This window comes from Oncorhynchus mykiss, chromosome 11, assembly GCF_057628025.1.
Source record: "Oncorhynchus mykiss isolate SJ-2025 chromosome 11, ASM5762802v1, whole genome shotgun sequence".
NCBI classification, from domain to species: domain Eukaryota; kingdom Metazoa; phylum Chordata; class Actinopteri; order Salmoniformes; family Salmonidae; genus Oncorhynchus; species Oncorhynchus mykiss.
Genome location: NC_143032.1, coordinates 36,430,397 through 36,451,839, shown reverse-complemented (window position 1 = coordinate 36,451,839; position 21,443 = coordinate 36,430,397). Strand labels below are relative to the sequence as shown.

At 41.9% G+C, this 21,443-nt stretch overlaps 1 protein-coding gene across 1 annotated transcript; it reads right to left on the bottom strand.

The window, feature by feature from the left end:
* Positions 1–885: 885 nt before the first annotated feature.
* On the bottom strand, positions 886–13,175 carry LOC110535634 (uncharacterized). The gene is made up of 4 exons (XM_021620745.3): positions 13,051–13,175; positions 11,087–11,745; positions 8,568–8,727; positions 886–8,101 (listed from the first exon to the last, which is right to left on the bottom strand). The coding sequence occupies exons 2-4, from the start codon at positions 11,726–11,728 to the stop codon at positions 1,452–1,454; spliced, it is 7,452 nt and encodes a 2,483-aa protein (XP_021476420.3). The 5' UTR covers positions 11,729–11,745; positions 13,051–13,175; the 3' UTR covers positions 886–1,451.
* Between the last annotated feature and the right edge of the window lie 8,268 nt (positions 13,176–21,443).

The window sequence follows — 21,443 nt, the reverse complement described above, 5'->3', positions numbered from 1 at the left end:
AGTACAGACAAAGCCCAATGTTATCATGAAGTTGATGCATTCTTTGGCATCTTATCATTCATAGTGCCTCTATTTGACAGACGGGTTTCTATCCGTCTTGCTGTTGAATGTTCTAATTAGAGCCACAGTCATTACCGCCACAGCATGAATGGGTGGGTGTTCTATTACTGTCAATCGCATGTATTATAGTCAGTCACACATTTCCCTGTGAGTTTCATAAGTCTCTGAGACTGGCTGATGCTAGTACAGAAAATAATCGATGCTATGACACCAGTCATAGCAAATCAATGGATCTGACCTGGCCACCGTCTCAACTGAAAGGGATTTTGTCTGTCTTAAATCTGGCCACCATGCTCTCATTCTGTGTCTTTGTAGATGGATTGATGTAAACACTCTCTCCTGTTAGTGCATTCCTCGCCTCTCCTGTCACAACACCGGGCCTGCTCCATGGTTACTTCAGAGAAACAAAAGAACCTTAGAACAACATGGATACTTCCTCATACGGAGGGCGTGAGAAAACACTGAGCTACGTTGATCCTCAGAGCTGCTCTGATACTGATCAGGAAAAATGCTGGAAACGAATGGACATTTATGAAAAAAAGATCTAACAGGCCAGCAGTAAATCTGAAAATATAAAAACCAGGAGGTCAGTCACCATTACAGCATAATGAATGACTACTTCCAAACACTATAGAGAAAATGATTTCCTCAAATGCAGGGTCTGCTGATGAGCCATTAATCATGAACACCCACAAAATGAGTATATTCACAGAAAATGGACATTACAGTAGATGATCCATTTACAGGTGCTTTTACTATACTCGTCAGCCTTGTGGCTACAATGACCAAAGGGAATAGACAAACACAGGGTAGACGAAACAGGTATAGATTCTGTTTTGTTTAATTGACATATCACAAAAATAAAGTGAAGAAACTCAACAGAACAATAGATCACAGCTGCCAGAAATGTAGAAAGGTCATAAACATCTATATACAACTACTGTAATAAAAGTTGATCTGTTATTGCAAGTTATGTTTGTAATTGCAAGCTGGAGCTTTCGGAGTTCACTCTCATGTAATGATGCAAGAGAAATGCATTTACACAGATAAATTAACTACAGCTAATACACAATACAACATTAAGTATCAGGGGGTTACTTACAGACAATACATTTCTAGAGCATGTGATCAACTAACAATATGTGCCATAAGATCAGTCCAGTGTCTCCTTTGAGAAGATTGTGTGGATCTGTAGGGGGGGGGGGGGGGGGGAATCTAATGTAATCCTTTTTAAAATAGAATTTTAAGGCAGCAAGATTTGAAAAAATGTTAAAGGGGTATAGACTTTCTATAGGCACTGTATATGACATCTCCTGGTACCTTTGAATAGCCTCAGTAAGATTCTAAGCTGCCTGTGGAGAAAAAAAAGTCCACATTTAAGTGTGTTACAGTCACAGGATGGGGCAATGCTGGCCACAGGAGAAGTAGAGCATCTCTAGCGCATCTGGCTCCTGTGGAATTTTCATGACATCTGTCTGACCTTTGCCAGGCTGACGTTTGCCAGGCTGTACCACAACAACCTTTCCACCTCCCGGGCCTTCTATTAGAGGGTGCACTTTATTATCTGGCATCTTGAAGTCAGTAGGGGCAAAAGCTATTCCATTCTTCTCAGCCCACAGTTTTGGTTTCTCTGTCTTGTCTTTACTGTCCTTTGAGACGTCACCCTTAGCACTGCCCTTGCTGACGGGGCTTAGGTCATCCTGGTGCGGGTCTGAGTCACAGCCATGAGGCAGGTTGAAATAGGTGCACTTTGGCACCAAAGGCTTCACAGACTTCACTATGTCCTCCAAATCAGTGTGGCCGAAAAGGGAGTAAGGGACGTCTTCTTCTGTATTTTTGCACACATCTTCAGTTGATGCAGATGTGTTCTTGTTGATATCAATAGGCTCTGAGACAGACTTTCTGATCACGCTCTCTCTGAGGAGCCACCTGTCTTTGTCTATCAGGAAACAGTCTCCAGGCTCGACCTGTGCATTGAAGGCAATATACCGTGTTGGATCACTGTATGTGCCTACAGAGCTTGTGGCATTGAAGTATGATAAGTCAGACATCCCTTTGGTCTGTGCATTATGAAATGGGGAAAGGCTGATCTTACCAGGACATTTTCTGGACTTTGGTTTCAGGGGAGATGGGGGCAGACTTTCACGGGCACGGTCTTTGACATTGGTATCTTTCTTTCCATAAAGCCTTTCGATTGTTCTCCTGACAACGCATTTGGTGATGGATTTCTTCACTGAATCATCCTCACCACTGGACGTCTCAGTTGATGTCTGTGATTGATGACCACCACTGCCAGAAGTCTCCGGTCTGTTGTCAGACAGATCTGAGGTGTTTGGGCTGGGTAGTCTTGTTTGTCCATACAGATTGTCCACAACGCTTTTTGCTATAAACAATTCCTTTATTGACTTGACCCTATTTCCGTCAGGCTCTCTAGTTATACAGCCATCATAGCTAAATGCCAACAAGGATCGTGGAGCTGGGGGGGACATGACTACAGTCTCTGATGTATTTATAGGCCATGTTGTCCTTTTAAAAGTGTGCACATGAGCTTTGTCTTGCTCTTTGGCATCATCACCGCCTGAGACAGCAGAAACCTCTATTTGGCCAAACGGTTTGATGCCAGTTGTCGCTATAGTAATGCTTTTCCCTTGCTTTATATCAGCAATCTTCTTATCCAGTATTTTTACTCGCTCTGCTACAGATGGTAATGGCTCCTCAAAACAGTTGGTTGTTTTTGCTTCAGTCTTTTCATAATGTTTATCCTCCTCAGAAGGCTCTTCCTCTAAGGTTTCCTGATACTCCTCCTCTGGGTATGGCTCATCCTCTACACTAACATGTTCTACATCAGAGCCAGACAGCTTCTCTTCATAGCTTACTCGCTTCTCCTCTGAGCTACACTGATTATCCTCAAAGTTTGCTTCTTCTGCAGTATCAGTTTGTTGTTCGAAGCTAACATGCTGCACACTATTCTTCCCACTATCCTTATCCATCCTGTCAGCAATTGAATGCTGTTTGAACAATCTAGACAGTGTTTCTCTGACAGTACACTCCGTTTCTTTTTGAGTAGTCTGCTCCACCCATAAGTGAGTCTGCTCATCCTGCACGTTAATGTGTGCATTTGCATAGCTCAAGTCATCTTCATGGCTTTCCTCTTCCTCCCCCAAGCTAGCCTTGTCTTCTTCAGGGGTGAACTCTATTTTTTCTCTACTAACCTGCATCTTCATACATTTAACCCCCTTCTCTTCATGACTTGGCTGGTTCTCAATGTGACATTCCAGCTCTTCCTCTGAGCTAGCCTGCTGTTCTTCAAGATTAGACATGCTTTCCTCACTGCTAACCTTTGCATCCATACATTTAATCTCAGTGTCTTCATGGTTTGGTTGGTTCTCAACATGATGTTCCAGCTCTTCATCTGAGATAGCCTGGTCTTCTTCAGGGGTCGACTTTCCGTCCTCACTGCTATCCTGCAGCGCCAAGCATTTGACCTCTGGCTCCTCATGGTTTGGCTGATCCTCTATATGACATTCATATTCTTCCTCTGAGGTAGCCTGCTCCTTGAGGCTGCATACTCTTTCCTCATAGCTAACCTGCAGCCCCACATAACTTGGCTGATCCTCTATGTGACATTGCTGCTCTTCCTCCAAGCATTCATCCTCCATACATCTATTTTCTGATACCATATAGCTTAGTTGGTCCTCAACATGACATTCCTGTTCTTCCTCCGAGCTAGCTTGGTCTTTTTCTAAGCTTTCCTTACAGCTAACCTGCAGCTCCATACATTTGTTCTCCTGCTCCACAAGTGCATTCTCAATATAGTATTCCTGCTCTTCCTCCAAGCTTTCCTCCTCCTCCACATAGCTTGACTGTATGTCCCCATCCTTCACTTTGGTCTCCAAGGGACACGCTTGCAGTTCCAAATAGCCATCATGCAATGCTAAACTGTAAGCCTGCTCTATGTCTGAGTATGTCTGTTCTTTATCATGGTCAATCTGTTTGTCGCTACATTTAGCCTCTCTTTCCCAGTTGTCCTGCTCGAGTTCAGAACCTTCCTTATTCGCTGCCTGTCTGCTTCTATGGCAAGTATAATCCTCTTTAAAGTTTTGTTCTTCTGAGGAGAAGGGTAGCTCTTGCCTACCGCTTTGGCTCTCTGGGATTGGTGACATCTTGTTTTCAGTCACCTCTTTGGGATGGTAAAAATGTATAAATCTTTTAACGATGGATTTAACATCAACATTAACATCAATATTAAGCACATTATCATTTGAAGCTTCTTCCTTAGGGACAGCAGTTGATTTGGCATTTACCCTTTCCTCTGGGAATGACTCCACTTTTTCATTCGCTTCTTTAGACATTTCTATTTCATCCCCCTCCATGCTTTCGCTCACCCCGGTTGGAAGGGCTGCCAATGCTTCCATCAGCTTTCCAGGCAAGTCAAGCTCATGTATTAGCTCATCGATATCCAATGACTTTTCTTCAATGATGTAGTCCTTCTCTGGGCATGTTTCAAACAAGACATTGTGCTCTGAACTGTTCGGTGTTGAGCTGCGACTTCTGACTTTGCTGTTGAGTTCCTGGAAACCCTTCCAACTTTGAAGCAGTTGTGTGGAAGTTGACTTTTGCAATTCTGACAGACTAGCTTTCAACTCCTCTGCACCCTCTATATTGGCAATTTCTCTCAGAGACTCCATCATTTTCAAAGCCTCAGCACAGCTTACACTGTTTGCATTCAGTTCAGGTATGTTCCAGTTAGTGAAGCTTTCCTTTAAAGTAATAACAGATAAGAAAGAAAGGAGAGCTTTAGTAGATGACCCAAATGTAGAGGCCACATGGGAGGAGAAATCAGGCAAGCTGTTTGACTTTTCAAGACAAGATGGACGATTGTTGTGTGTGATTTGTCTAATTGACTGAATTGAGAAACAGAGCTTCTCTAGCACAGGTTTCATATCTGGCTGGGGAGGAAGTTTGTCTGTGGGTGACGGTATCTGTGTTTTTGTTAGGGGCTCCTCTGCTGTTACTTTGGTACTGTCGCCCTGATCTGAATTGCTCAGCTTATCATCCCCATTCATCTCTTTGTGATTCACTAAAGTGGGACTGGGAGGTATTGGCTTCTTCTTCATTGGGAGTTTAGGTGTTGATGGTCCTTTCAGAGTGGAGTGGTTAAACAATGTTGTTTTTTCCAAAACATGGCCAGTGGTTGATATGGGTCTTTCATCTGATGTGAGACTAGTAGATGATGTCGACATGAAACATGAGGGACTACTAGCTAAGGGAGCCTCATCTAAGACAATGTTGGATATCCGAGTTTTAGCAGGCTTCTCAGATGAGAGACCATTGGAGATTGGTGCCTTATCCATCAACACCTTTTCCACAGTAGGATCACTGGATATTGAAGACTTCTCAGCTGAAGCTTTTCTAAGTGTTAGTTGCTTTTCCAAGGTGAGATTACTGACCAATCTTGCCTTTTTTGTTGGGAGTTTAGGTGATGGTGGTGCTTTCAGAGTGGAGTGGTTGAACAATGTTGTCTTTTCAAATACATGGCCAGTAGGTGATGGAGCCTTATCTGATGAAGGACTACTTGATAAGGGTTGTTCTTCATCACCTAGACTACTAGGTGATGAACACATGAAATATGAAGGACTGCTACCTATGGAAGACACATCTAAGTCTTTGTTGGATAATGGTGCCTTCTCCATCTGCGTTTTAGCAGGCAGTTGTGTCTTCTCAGGCGAGAGACTGTTTGAGACTGGGGTCTTCTCTATTGAGGAGCTATTTGGTACTGATTTATTTTCCAATGACAGACCATTTGTGATAGGTGGCTTCTCTTCTGAGATATTTTTAGGCATTGATGTTTCTTCCAATGAATGACTGCCAGATGGTGATGGCTTTTCTACTAAGATTATTGCAGTAGGAGAGACGGAGAGACCGTTGGAGAAAAGTGTATTTTCCACTGAGGGATTAATGGGCAACCTTTCCTGTGTAGTATCACTGTGTAATGGAGTCTTTTGCGATGATTGGTCAGAAGGACATGGTAATGTTGTGTTTTCCAAAGCCAGGTTGGTCTGTGTTGCTATATTTTCAAATGTTCTATTTGGAAATGCAGTCGTTTCCAAAGATAGACTACTTGTTATTTGTGTTATTTCCTTAAACAATGAAGGCACATCTTCTTCAGTATCCATTTCACAATTGGATTCTGATACATCTGGAACAATGTCTCCCTCAGTTTCTACCGGAGACATTGTTGTTGTCTCCACATTTTGAGTTTCCTCCACTGGGTCTGGGTACACAGTTGGGAGGGCTTTCTCTAACCAATTCTCAACATATTCATTGATATTAGAAGAGCTCAGATCATGACTCTCTTTATCAATCCTTCTCTCCTCGTGCATAGACCTCTGCCTTTTTAGTGTTCCCTCCACCTGGGCCTCCGTCCGAAATGTAACATGCAATACGCTCTTCTTTACTGAAACTGAAGTATTGTTTCTATTTTCAGTAACATGTAATTCTTTCACTGCCGATTCCTTTGGGTTTTCAATATTTAACTTGATTTCCTTTCCTTTTAGTTTCTTTTTGTTTTTGATGAGACTTCTGGCAGGTTTTGGTCCATACATTTTCCTTATGGATACATTGCTGCTAAACCCCCCAGTTTTCACTCTTTTATTGTTTCCAGGAGCATTTTCATTACTCTCTTTACGTCTTTTGTCTGGTGTTGTAACCTTACGAACCTGGTTCTTTTTGACTTTGGGCTTTGAGAACATTTTCTTGACTTTCTTTACACCAGTGGTGGAGTTTTCTTTGCTTGCTTCAGAGACCCACTCTGGGGTGTCATTGTCTTTGGTGGGCATGGAGAGAGGGCTTTTATGGACATTTAGTACCCTGTTGCGTAGGAGAGATCCTCCAGCCTTAAATTTGGGGATGGTGAACTCAGATGAAAGAGACTGGTCAGCCCTCCACACGCTGATTGACTTTGAGGCCGTAGAGGGTCTACCCAGCTCCAGCTCCAAGTCATTACTGGAGGACAAGTGGGCTGTGTCAGAGGTGGCTGTTCTTCCGTACATCATCCCATTTATGGACACACCCTGGACATTATACTGGCTGTTAGCCAGGAAATTGTCCTGACAGGTCTGCTGCTCGTATATGTGCATTACACTTTCTATGACTTCCTCCCCGCCATTTTGGATCTGCAAGATCTCAGCCATGCCTGATTTAAAAGTCGATTGAGTCTTATTGTAATTGTTGATATCCACAGATCCAACTCCTCTTGGTTTAGGAACTGGCTTGCTGCTGCACTGTCTGACCATGCGGTATTCCTCCTTTACCTCTCCGTTCTCAGTTGTCTCTCTGTAGGAGTTAGAACCTACCATGTTCTCCTGAATCTCATCTCCCAACATTGTTTTGAGGCTCTCCACTGAGGCCTGCTTCTGTCTGTATCTCCTGGGTCCTGGGGTAGGAGCCCTCCTGGGAGAGACCACACCCACATGTGTTGTAGCATCATCCTCATTGTCTACTTCCACACTGGTAAGTCTGCTGGTCTCTGGAGGCATATCATCCTTATCATCATGATCATCCTTTTTAACATTGTACCCATTGATGGTGCCCATGGTGTTGGGTTGTGTTGGTGGTAGGATGTTGGACTCAGGTGAACTGTTCTCCAGCTCAGACTCAGCCGCACTGAGCTGGTTGGCCACACTGGACCTGCTCAGGGTGGTGGTCCAGTGGATGGTTTCTTCCTCCCGGATGGTTAGTCGCACCTTCATCTCCACTGTCATGCTGCCATCCTGGTTCACCCGAAAGGACTTCTCAATGTCATCGTCACCGGGCATGCAGTTGACTGCACCTTCACCCCTATCTCCATGGTAGGAGTCGCCATCTGTTTCGGCCACTGACTCTAAAAAATGGCCAGCCTCCAGTTCTACAGATTCTGCGTTGTTACTGGGGAGGTCACACTCACTTCCTGCAATGCAGTGGTTTATCTGATTCACAAAGTATCTCTCTGACGATGGGGAGAAAAGTTTTGATTTGCCGCTAGATATAGGTTTCTTTTTCCCTTTGGAGTGGATCAAAGGAGAGAGTGTAGAACGATGGATGGGTATTTTTTGGGAGGCAAGAATGTTTCAGCAGGTCAGCAAAGAAAAAGAGATCAAAAACAATAGTTAGGAAAACCAGATCCACAGTCTACACAGTTCATACTGCATAATGACTGACCGCATGTGAAGAGAGTAGGCCTTTGTAGGTCATTCATGGTATTATGGATGATAGTAATGTCTCAGCACTTTCCCACTGCTTATCCCGTACAAGCATGTAGACACGGAGGGGATAGATTACTACTGGACAGACAGTAGCACTGTAGATGTGACACATGAATGTTTAACAATACATTCTCAATATTCTCAAAGTAATGGAAAACATGCCAGTTAATAGGCAGATGCTATCCAAATTATTTTTCAAAAATTCAAGACAAAAACATGCTTCAAAATACATACAAAATGTTGAGTGAACATAATGAGACTTACGGGATGCTGGTTGCTTTAGTCTTTTAGATGCCATTCGTCTAGCAGGCAGCCATGTTGAAGCAGAAGATTTTTGTGTCTTGTAGTTCCCAGATTTAAAGGCCTCGCGACCAGCAGCTACTACAATCCCAGAGCATATAATCAGAGCTGGGAGCCCATCCACCTGCAGACAGACGAATGAAATATTTTAACTGTAATAGTGGAATAAAATGTTGTTGTGAACGGCATCTATTAATGATTAAAATAGCTTACTTTTAGAATCATGACTTAAGACTAATACTGTATGTATCCAAAATATTTCCATACTGTATGTACCTAAATACAGTGCCTTGCGAAAGTATTCGGCCCCCTTGAACTTTGCGACCTTTTGCCACATTTCAGGCTTCAAACATAAAGATATAAAACTGTATTTTTTTGTGAAGAATCAACAACAAGTGGGACACAATCATGAAGTGGAACGACATTTATTGGATATTTCAAACTTTTTTAACAAATCAAAAACTGAAAAATTGGGCGTGCAAAATTATTCAGCCCCCTTAAGTTAATACTTTGTAGCGCCACCTTTTGCTGCGATTACAGCTGTAAGTCGCTTGGGGTATGTCTCTATCAGTTTTGCACATCGAGAGACTGACATTTTTTCCCATTCCTCCTTGCAAAACAGCTCGAGCTCAGTGAGGTTGGATGGAGAGCATTTGTGAACAGCAGTTTTCAGTTCTTTCCACAGATTCTCGATTGGATTCAGGTCTGGACTTTGACTTGGCCATTCTAACACCTGGATATGTTTATTTTTGAACCATTCCATTGTAGATTTTGCTTTATGTTTTGGATCATTGTCTTGTTGGAAGACAAATCTCCGTCCCAGTCTCAGGTCTTTTGCAGACTCCATCAGTTTTTCTTCCAGAATGGTCCTGTATTTGGCTCCATCCATCTTCCCATCAATTTTAACCATCTTCCCTGTCCCTGCTGAAGAAAAGCAGGCCCAAACCATGATGCTGCCACCACCATGTTTGACAGTGGGGATGGTGTGTTCAGCTGTGTTGCTTTTACGCCAAACATAACGTTTTGCATTGTTGCCAAAAAGTTCCATTTTGGTTTCATCTGACCAGAGCACCTTCTTCCACATGTTTGGTGTGTCTCCCAGGTGGCTTGTGGCAAACTTTAAACGACACTTTTTATGGATATCTTTAAGAAATGGCTTTCTTCTTGCCACTCTTCCATAAAGGCCAGATTTGTGCAATATACGACTGATTGTTGTCCTATGGACAGAGTCTCCCACCTCAGCTGTAGATCTCTGCAGTTCATCCAGAGTGATCATGGGCCTCTTGGCTGCATCTCTGATCAGTCTTCTCCTTGTATGAGCTGAAAGTTTAGAGGGACGGCCAGGTCTTGGTAGATTTGCAGTGGTCTGATACTCCTTCCATTTCAATATTATCGCTTGCACAGTGCTCCTTGGGATGTTTAAAGCTTGGGAAATCTTTTTGTATCCAAATCCGGCTTTAAACTTCTTCACAACAGTATCTCGGACCTGCCTGGTGTGTTCCTTGTTCTTCATGATGCTCTCTGCGCTTTTAACGGACCTCTGAGACTATCACAGTGCAGGTGCATTTATACGGAGACTTGATTACACACAGGTGGATTGTATTTATCATCATTAGTCATTTAGGTCAACATTGGATCATTCAGAGATCCTCACTGAACTTCTGGAGAGAGTTTGCTGCACTGAAAGTAAAGGGGCTGAATAATTTTGCACGGCCAATTTTTCAGTTTTTGATTTGTTAAAAAAGTTTGAAATATCCAATAAATGTTGTTCCACTTCATGATTGTGTCCCACTTGTTGTTGATTCTTCACAAAAAAATACAGTTTTATATCTTTATATTTGAAGCCTGAAATGTGGCAAAAGGTCGCAAAGTTCAAGGGGGCCGAATACTTTCGCAAGGCACTGTATGTACCTAAATACTGGTATGTACTTAAATCATGTTTGTACCTAAATCAGAGGTACAATTTAATTGATTTCATCAATTGAATTGATGAATTGAATTGATAAATGTATCATTCAAGAAATATGTGACACCAGGGCTATGTATGAAATCTCATGGCACATCAGCAGAAGATACACATCCTGAGGTCCTTAGCAACACTATCCCAAAATCCCTTCTCAGTTAAAAGGATATAACAATTGAGGAGCTTAACACTTTCCCTTTTTCTGTCAGTTATTTATGGGTCCTGCTGTGAGTCCAACTATTATGGGTCAGTAAGGCCAATCAGTTGCCAATCAGTTGGGGCCAGGTCACCTCCAATCATGAGGTGAGGCCATCACAGAATAATGCCAATGCATGATGTGTGAGATAAGAGTTGAGTGCCTGAACCTCCATGTGTTTGGTTACAGTATCAGCATTGGTTTCCTGTCTAACTAGACCTTGAGATTAAACATATAAAATATGTGTCTCTAAACAATATCAAGCAAATCTGAATTACTAATTGCAGTAACTTTAGTGTCCATAGGCATGGGGAGAGCACTTACCCTTCTTCCATCTGGTGTGTGTAGTTTTACCACAGGAAAGTGCATCAACTCGGACAAGTAATCCAGCAGAGCCTCAAATGTGTGAGTGGTTCTCTTCTGTAGCATCAGATTATGTTTGACACTGGGGTCCCCATTCTGGAATACCATCAACCTCTTAGGTGTGCGTACAATGACAGGGGTATTTATGTGCATGGGCCTGCCAGGGTTCTGTTTGGCCAGCTGCAAGGCCCGACGCCGGGCGCTCATGGGGCGGGCATTGTACCAGGGTGGTAGCTTCTTATTGGCTACTGCCATGTTAATGGGTTTGACCTTCCGCTGGTCAGAGCAGATGTAGGCCTTCCCATCCTCCAGTTCATCTAGTGTGTGCACTGCATGGACCCCTCGGGGAGTGGTGATGTTCCTTACTCCGAATGGCAGCGGGACTTTCTTGGAGAGGCTGTCTAGGAGGGCATCGAAAGTCTTGAAGGTGCGGTTGTTGATGACCATGCGCAGGCCACTGAACTGAGGGTCACCGCTCTTGTAGAAGCAGATGCGCTTGGAGGCGATGGGGTCTGTGATATATGGGTGGCGTGACGTGGTCACTGTGTGCCCACTCCCTGAGAACTGGTCCTGGGCGCACTTTGTGAGCACCACGTCACTCATTTTGATTGGTTAATAGGCTACAGAGAGAAAGGGGAGACGGATGAAGAAGAAATAATGATAAACATTAGTTACTTGATTATTATGAGATTGTGATATCTGTTGTAGTATATCAGATTAACTTTCAAGAATAAATATCAAACCTGCATTGCAGTGGTATCACCAGTGGTATGTTATTTTTTCTCTAAATCAAATAAAACGACAGAATAGTTTTGGACAGTGGTTCATTAGCAGGTTGACTCCCCTCAAGGTTCTTCTAGATCTTTCCAGTGTCAAAAATGTAATAAGGAGTTGTCTAAACAAACACATTGTGTAAACATTGTTAGGCAGGCTTGATCTTTGTTGGCGTCATTCATTATGGCTGCAGAATCATGTCATCAGTCATTAGACTGAAATCAGTAGTATATCATTTTGAAAAATGAAGGTCATTGTGATAATTTATGTGCTGTTAAAACAATTCAGAAAAATTATATTATTCTTACAGTGCTGTAAAAAAAAATATCTACATGGGAAATAGGTCATAAGAGTCTGGGGGGGAAATGCAACAATTGTGTTTCCTAATGTACTTGAATGGGTATGCTATTTCAATTATTTCGGATCTGTGAACACATGATCATTATGATTACAGAATTATCACAAGAGGGAAGTCCCATTAGCAATACTCATTATGAATAAAGGATGAGCAATACTCATTATGAATAAAGGATGTAAACAAAACCCTGTCAAAACATTTGACTTCTAGCTATTTTCCTCGTTAGGCCTAATTGTTTACTCGTGGCAGATGGAGTGACATCTTGAGGGCATATGTTGTTTACGGGATATGGTGACATCAGGTTTAACAGACTACTAGGAAGCAGGAACCTTACCAAGCAACTGACATGTTCAATTACTTAATTACCCATGTTAAGCAATTATTGACAACAATAAACTACAACCATGAAACAACATCGTAATTCATTATGTATCATTCTTAGCTATTTCAGACTATTTGGTAATATCAAAGCAGTTGAAAATAGTCTGATCCTATTTCTGATCAGGAATTTGTACAAATAAACGTTTGTAAATATAGTGTAATTATTTATCACATAGTCCCTTTCATATCCATCACAAAATATTAAAGCCACTGTTATATAGAAAAATATATACCGTTATCTATATTTTACCTACAAGGTTATCTATGTTAGACCTACAAGATAGCTAGGCTAAACATAGATTAACCTGAACACAGGTACGTACGATAGCTCAACAACTCCTCTCATTGACAATAAAACAAATACATAAGTGAATGAAAATTTCAATAACATAAAAAGATTGAGTAAACGTACCTAATATCCCATCATAAAAATCCCAGAAATCCCAGTTGGTGTATCCACAAATGTATCCACAAAATGTTGTCCCGTGCTCTGCATTTTGGCTACTGTTGGCCAGCTCTGTGCTGGGAGCTAAGGGTTATTTTGGGAGACAACATCATGGTTAATTTGCTTAATCTTTGCTCTAAAATAATCTCCCCTACAACAGTGTTGTGGGAGAAGAGAGGGACTGTGTGTAATAGGCCTGTACACTGCCCAGATAAAATAATACCATTTATTCAGCTGTCATTCATTGTTTTTAGAACATATATTTAAGAGAGATTCCCACCTGAGGAGATAATGTGTACCTTACCATTTTGTATTTCTCTGCAAAACCATGACCGCGATTGAAATCTGACCACATTTGTATCTAGGCTCATTAAACTTTAATTTTGAGTGTTAGCCTAATAATTCAAATGTACGACACCCCTTTTCTTATTACACTACCAGTGAGAATAACATGAAATACTGATAATAGAAAGTGTAATTAATGCACATTTGCAGGATTGTCCATTCTGACCACTAGGGCCAGCAGATGAGCAGATGGTAGCTTAGTCAATTCTAATTTTCTAGCAAGGCAAGGCCTAATCTCATTGGAGACTTCTTTAGGTAATAAGGATTAGGGGGCTTTCGATCAGAGGACCCTCAGAGAGTAGCACTTTATTCTCAATGAGGTGATATGAGGTGTGCACAGCACGTCACGCTCTGCCTTGGCATTGTCAATTCAGGGATACAACCTTTACTTCAAGTTTAGGCCACCTTCCCACTCCTCCTACCTGTAGCAACATCAGTCAGTTAGGATAGGCAGCAGTAGGCCTAAAATGAGGGATACGTTGTTTCATTCACCCGTACATTGGTTCCTCCTTTAAAAGATGTGTCATACTGCAGCACACCTTGCAGGCTGCTGCAGCATTCTATGTCACGTTATTTAATTGCCAGCCATTTTTTTACGTTAGTGCAAGATAGTGCTAGTTTGACCACCAGAGGGCATCTTTGAGAAGCATTTGATAGTCTCCCATATTGGCATTACCAGAGAATTGAAAACCTTTTTTTGTAATAACATAGTACATGGGATTGATTTTAAGAAATTTGGCTTAATAAATAATGATTAATATTATGGCATTTCTATTCCGAGAAAAACGTACTTGTACCTTCTAAATGTTCTACTTTTGTGATTCCACATTTCCCTATAGCAGGTATTCCCAAATGGTAATCCTAGATTCAGATCCTACAAGCGAGAAAAAACAGGGGTACTCGCAATGCTGTCGGAGGTACACCAAATAAAAATGTGATTCACATAAACATATAAATATATATAAAATATATATATATATATAAAATAAAATAAAAATGTACTTTTTTTTCCCTTCACATTTTCAAACAGTCCATTTATATTTTCCAACATTCATTTGGGTCAAATAATTAACATCCAGTCACATTACTCACTCGTGGGAATTCCACTAACTCCGTATGTAGTCAAACGTAACTGCTGCTCATGTTGGTATCTGTACTGATGGCGCAAAAGCCATGACAGGGAGACATAGTGGAATGGTAACGCGCATGCAAGCAATTGCTCCCGACGCCACTTAGGTACACTACAGCATCCCCCGAGAGGCTCTTGCTGCCAAGGGAATGCCTGACAGCTTGAAAGACATTTTGGATATTACAGTGAAAATTGTTAACTTTGTTAAAGCAAGGCTCCTAAACTCTTGTGTATTTTCAGCACTATTCAATGATGTGGGCAGCGACCATGTAAACCTTTTACAACATACAGAAGTGCTCTGCTTATCAAGGGGCAAAGTATTGGCACGTTTTTTTTAAATTGAGAGACGAGCTTAAAGTTTTCTTTACTGACCATAATTTTCACTTGTCTGACCGCTTGCATGATGACAAGTTTCTCACGCGACTGGCCTCTCTGGGTGATGTTTTTTCTCGCCTGAATGATCTGAATCTAGGATTTACAGGGACTATATTTAGTGTGCGGGACAAAATTGAGGGTATGATTAAGAAGTTGGAGCGCTTCTCTGTCTGCATTAACATGGACAACACACAGGTTTTTCCATCATTGTATGATTTTTTTGTGTGCAAATGAACTCAAGCTTATGGACAATGTCAAATGTGATATAGCGAAGCACCTGAGTGAGTTGGGTGCGCAATTACGCAGGTACTTTCCCGAAACGGATGACAAACAACTGGATTCGTTATCTCTTTCATGCCCTGCCTCCAGTCCACTTACCAACATCTGAACAAGAGAGCCTCATTGAAATTGCAACAAGCGGTTCTGTGAAAATGTAATTTAATCAGAAGCCACTGCCAGATTTTTGGATTGGGCTGCGCTCAGAGTATCCTGCCTTGGCAAATCGCGCTGTTAAAACACTGATTCCTTTTGCAACCACGTACCTATGTGAGAGTGGATTCTCGGCCCTCACTAGAATGAAAACTAGATACAGGCACAGACTGTGTGTGGAAAATTATTTAAGACTGAGACTCTCTCCAATACAACCCAACATTGCAGAGTTATGTGCATCGTTTCAAGCACACACTTCTCATTAACTTGTGGTGAGTTATTCACAATTTTCTAGGAACAAATAAGGTTTTATATGTAAGATGGTTAAATAAAGAGCAAAATTATTGATTATTATTATTATATTATTATTTGTGCCCTGGTCCTATAAGAGCTCTTTGTCACTTCCCACGAGCCGGGTTGTGACAACAACTCACCCTCATTCTTATGTTAAATAAATGTCGAGCTCAGTGAGGTTGGATGGAGAGCATTTGTGAACAGCAGTTTTCAGTTCTTTCCACAGATTCTCGATTGGATTCAGGTCTGGACTTTGACTTGGCCATTCTAACACCTGGAGATGTTTATTTTTGAACCATTCCATTGTAGATTTTGCTTTATGTTTTAGATCATTGTCTTGTTGGAAGACAAATCTCCGTCCCAGTCTCAGGTCTTTTGCAGACTCCATCAGGTTTTCTTCCAGAATGGTCCTGTATTTGGCTCCATCCATCTTCCCATCAATTTTAACCATCTTCCCTGTCCCTGCTGAAGAAAAGCAGGCCCAAACCATGATGCTGCCATCACCATGTTTGACAGTGGGGATGGTGTGTTCAGGGTGATGAGCTGTGTTGCTTTTACGCCAAACATAACGTCTTGCATTGTTGCCAAAAAGTTCCATTTTGGTTTCATCTGACCAGAGCACCTTCTTCCACATGTTTGGTGTGTCTCCCAGGTGGCTTGTGGCAAACTTTAAACAACACTTTTTATGGATATCTTTAAGAAATGGCTTTCTTCTTGCCACTCTTCCATAAAGGCCAGATTTGTGCAATAAACGACTGATTGTTGTCGTATGGACAGAGTCAGCTGTAGATCTCTGCAGTTCATCCAGAGTGATCATGGGCCTCTTGGCTGCATCTCTGATCAGTCTTCTCCTTGTATGAGCTGAAAGTTTAGAGGGACGGCCAGGTCTTGGTAGATTTGCAGTGGTCTGATACTCCTTCCATTTCAATATTATCGCTTGCACAGTGCTCCTTGGCATGTTTAAAGCTTGGGAAATATTTTTGTATCCAAATCCGGCTTTAAACTTCTTCACAACTGTATCTCGGACCTGCCTGGTGTGTTCCTTGTTCTTCATGATGCTCTCTGCGCTTTTAACGGACCTCTGAGACTATCACAGTGCAGGTGCAGTTATACGGAGACTTGATTACACACAGGTGGATTGTAATTTATCATCATTAGTCATTTAGGTCAACATTGGATCATTTAGAGATCCTCACTGAACTTCTGGAGAGAGTTTGCTGCACTGAAAGTAAAGGGGCTGAATAATTTTGCACGCCCAATTTTTCAGTTTTTGATTTGTTAAAAAAGTTTGAAATATCCAAAAAATGTCGTTCCACTTCATGATTGTGTCCCACTTGTTGTTGATTCTTCACAAAAAAATACAGTTTTATATCTTTATGTTTGAAGCCTGAAATGTGGCAAAAGGTCGCAAAGTTCAAGGGGGCCGAATACTTTCGCAATGCACTGTAGTAAGGAACCCAAGGAAAATACTAATGGCAGTTCTACTTACAGTAACAAATGTTTCAAAACAAAACATATCCGAGTGACATGATGTAACAGCCAACATGCATCACATCCCAAGGCAGATACCATTTTAAAATGCTGATTGTGTGTGTGTGGGAGCAGCATGTGTTTCTGTGAGTTTACGTGTGCTTGCATGATGTTCCAGGAAATTATTTTGTCTGAGCCCCAACAGACAGACCTGGAAGAATTCACAACTGCCACTGCGGGCTCCCCGTGCATCCACCATGTGGCCTGTTCCCAAAACCAAACAGAGCTGAACATTTTGAAGAATCCTTAAAAGGAAGCTGGCATGAACAATGGAGTAAGGTCTCAGAGCAAACAGGTAAGCTTGGAGCCTGCATACCCCTCACTCCAACCCTCTCCTCCAGTGATAAGAGACTGGGGAATGTTTTTAAAGCAGGGGGTTTGGGTTGAGGCTTTATGCCTTGTTGATACTGAAAATACACCCAAGCTTCAAGCTTCATCTCCCTTCAATGTTAACACAAGTGTTCTGTTTCTTTAACTTTTTCAGCCAAATTCTATTAAATCAGCTGTTGATATGATCATTTGTGTTTTTTGTCTTCTTTTCGCAAAGTCCCGATTACACTTAAAATCACACACTGCCACAACAGATATCTGTTTCAACATTCCCTGTGCATTGCCACACATAATGTACCACACTCTATTTTTAACCCTTACCATCTATAACTAATTGGCGCCAAGTTAGATTCAAACCTATGCTGTTAATGGGAAAAAATGTGTGATATGTTTTGGCCCTTGTACTCTTGCTATATTTGGCCTGGTGTTCTCTATGCAGCTGCTCCTGCAGATCTGTCTGGCTGTACTCCGATGTAATGCTTCAATCCACGGCCACACTCCTCCAGTATGTCACACACCAAGTGTTAGGGTCAACTCCTGCTCTTCAGGTCAACAACATCCAGCATTCACAAAACTAAGCACCTTGCTTTGCTCTGTGTTATGGGAGGCGAGAAAGAAAAGCTTATTGAATGCATTGTCTTGAATTAAAATATGCTTATATGGCCAATGCCTGCTAAGATTCCAACCATTGCAGCTGCCAGGCAACCAATTATATGTAACTCAACTGCAATCTCACCAACAAGAGTCACGACTACGACTAGCCACTCCAATTAAAGACCAAGCAGCTGATCAAGCTCTTATCTAAGCTTTACTCTGTAACATACACCACAGGAAAAATGTTCATATTTTGGGAGAATTCTTAGTACAGTATGTAATGGTACAAATTCCATTTGTCCTGAGAGGACAGTTAAATGTGGAGTAGAGTGAAAAATTGTTCCAGACAAATTTGTTAACTTCCCAAAATATGCCTGCTAGTCAAAATTACATGATGACATCATGTTTTAGGGTTACACCTTATTCCCTTCCCCTTATCAGTGGAATTCCCAACTTTTGAATGAGCAGTGTCTGCCAAACAGGACTCATGCGGTCAATCCACCCACCCACTCGCACGCACGCACGCACGCACGCACGCACGCACGCACACACGCACACACGCACACACACACACACACACACACACACACACACACACACACACTTACTTCCAAAAGACAGATCCTCCCAAAACACACATTTGCAAACAGACAGACAGACACCACACACACAACACACACACTCAGAAGTCCCCCACCCCTTCCATTTTCAGCTAGCTGTGCCAGGCTTTTAATCTGCCCAGTGACATCCCTGTGTTTCTGCCATGGGGCAGAGGGAGAAATAAGCACACTCCTCTGTGCGGTAAATCACTCTACACACCCACTCATTCACTTGTTTACTACTATTCAATTAGCCTGCTCTCACAGTGGCTACAATACCCTAACATACTTTTATAATAATACAACAAAACAGTTTCTACACAGTAATTAGCCAATGACAATGACAGTACATGTCAAAAGTTTGGACAGAGCTACTCTTTCAAGGATTTTTCTTTATTTTTGCAAAATGAAAAACTATGAAATAACACATACGGAATCATGTAGTAACCAAAAAAGTGTTACACATTATCTAAATATATTTTAGATTTTAGATTAGCCACCCTTTGCCTTGATGACAGCTTTGCACACTTTTGGCATTCTCTCAACCAACTTCACCTGAAATGCTTTTCCAGGAATTCCCACATATGCTGAGCACTTTTTGGCTGCTTTTCCCTCACTCTGTCGTCCAACTCATCCCAAACCATCTCAATTAGGTTGAGGTCGGGTGATTGTGTAGGCCAGGTAATCTGATGCAGCACTCCATCACTCTCTTTCTTGGTCAAATATCCCTTACACAGCCTGGAGATGTGTTGGGTCATTGTCTTGTTGAAAAACAAATAATTGTCCCACTAATTGCTGGCTAAGTGTGCCTTAAATTCTAAATAAATCATTGACAGTGTCATCAGCAAAACACCCCCACACCATCTTCACCTCCTCCATGCTTCACGGTGGGAACTACACATGCAGAGATAATCTGTTCACCTACTCTGCGTCTCACAAAGACACAGCGGTTGGAACCAAAAATCTAAATTTGGACTCATCAGACCAAAGGTCTAATATCCATTGCTCATGTGTCTTGGCCCAAGCAAGTTTCTTATTATTATTGGTGTCCTTTAGTAGTGGTTTCTTTGCAGCAATTCGACCATGAAGGCCTGATTCACGCAGTCTCCTCTGAACAGTTGACGTTGAGATGTGTCTGTTACTTACATTTATTTGGGCTGCAATTTCTGGCTGGTAACTGCAATGAACTTGTCCTCTGCAGTAGAGGTAACTCTGGGTCTTCCTTTCCTGTGGCAATGCTCATGAAAGCCAGTTTCAGCATTGCGTTTTATGGTTTTTGCGACTGCACTTGAAAAAAACGTTAAAAGTCCTAGAAATTTCCTGGATTGACTGACCTTCATGTCTTAAAGTAATGCAGGACAGGTCGTTTCTCTTTGCTTATTTGAGCTGTTCTTGCCATAATATTGGCTTGATCTTTTACCAAATAGCGCTATCTTCTGTATACCACCCCTACCTTGTCACAACACAACTGATTGGCTCAAACACAATAAGAAGGAAAGAAATTCCACAAATTAACTTTTAACAAGGCACACCTGTTAATTGAAATGCATTCCAGGTGACTACCTCATGAAGCTGGTTGAGAGAATGCCAAGAGTGTGCAAAGCTGTCATCAAGGCAATGGGTGGCTACTTTAATGCTTTTTTGGCTACAACATGATTCCATATGTGTTATTTCACAGTTTTGATGTCTTTACTATTATTCCACAATGTAGAAAATAGTAAAAAAATCAAGGAAAACCCTGAAATGAGTAGGTGTGCCCAAACTTTTGACTCGTACTGTACATATTATTAAGGTGACTGCGGTCATTTGGCTGGCCAATAACTGTCATCCAAAATTCCATGACCGTCACATCCCTACATCCCATTGTTATGTTTTACATTTTACAATCTTGAAGTGTGCAGAGTAGACCTCTATTTTGGGTCAGTTGGGAGATACAGTCTACAATGATCACTTAATAGCTCACTCAATCATTCAATAACATTGTAATAAAAAGCAGAAACGTGTCTCTGTATGTGCCCAGAGGTCACTGTGCGAGTACTGACCCCAGGGCTGAGTGCCACATGGCTGTTAGTTTTGGAGAGACGTGGGTGGGCGGAGGGTCAGTCAGCGCCCCAGATAGCATTCAGGGGTGAGGAGTGATTTATCCGTCTGTGTTCTGGACAGGGTCTAAATCAGACGACCTTCCTCTGATTAGGGGTCAGTCTCAGCCAGAGCAGCCAGCCAGCCACCGAGCAAAGCAAAGCAGACCAGATCAGACCAGATGGGCAGCCTGCCTCCAGCGCGACCGAGACACTGACCACCAAACAAATGGAATTTCCATACGCGGCCCCAAACACACATCAGTGAGCCAGGAGTCAACTCAATTGAGGTGGCCTTGACATTCCCTCAACCCAACAACAAAAGGATGTGGTGAATCTCAGTCCCCCACTGTTAAACTCCTGTCCCAGTGGACTATTAAACACCACTGTCTTCCTAACTCTCAAGGTTCACTTAAAGGTTACTGCCAACCCTGAGGCCCTGGGTCCATTGTAGGCATTTTATGAACATTGTTAGCAATAGCGGACTCTTTCGATATCTTAAAATGAAATAAATGCACACCCCTTCAGTTCCTGTCATTTATAATCTTAATTTCACAGTTACAACTATAATTCTGTATTTCATCAATTATCAGTGTTTCATAATTTTGCTTTGTTTGTTCATAAATGTCTGATTATGTTATCGTCACAGTTTTTTGT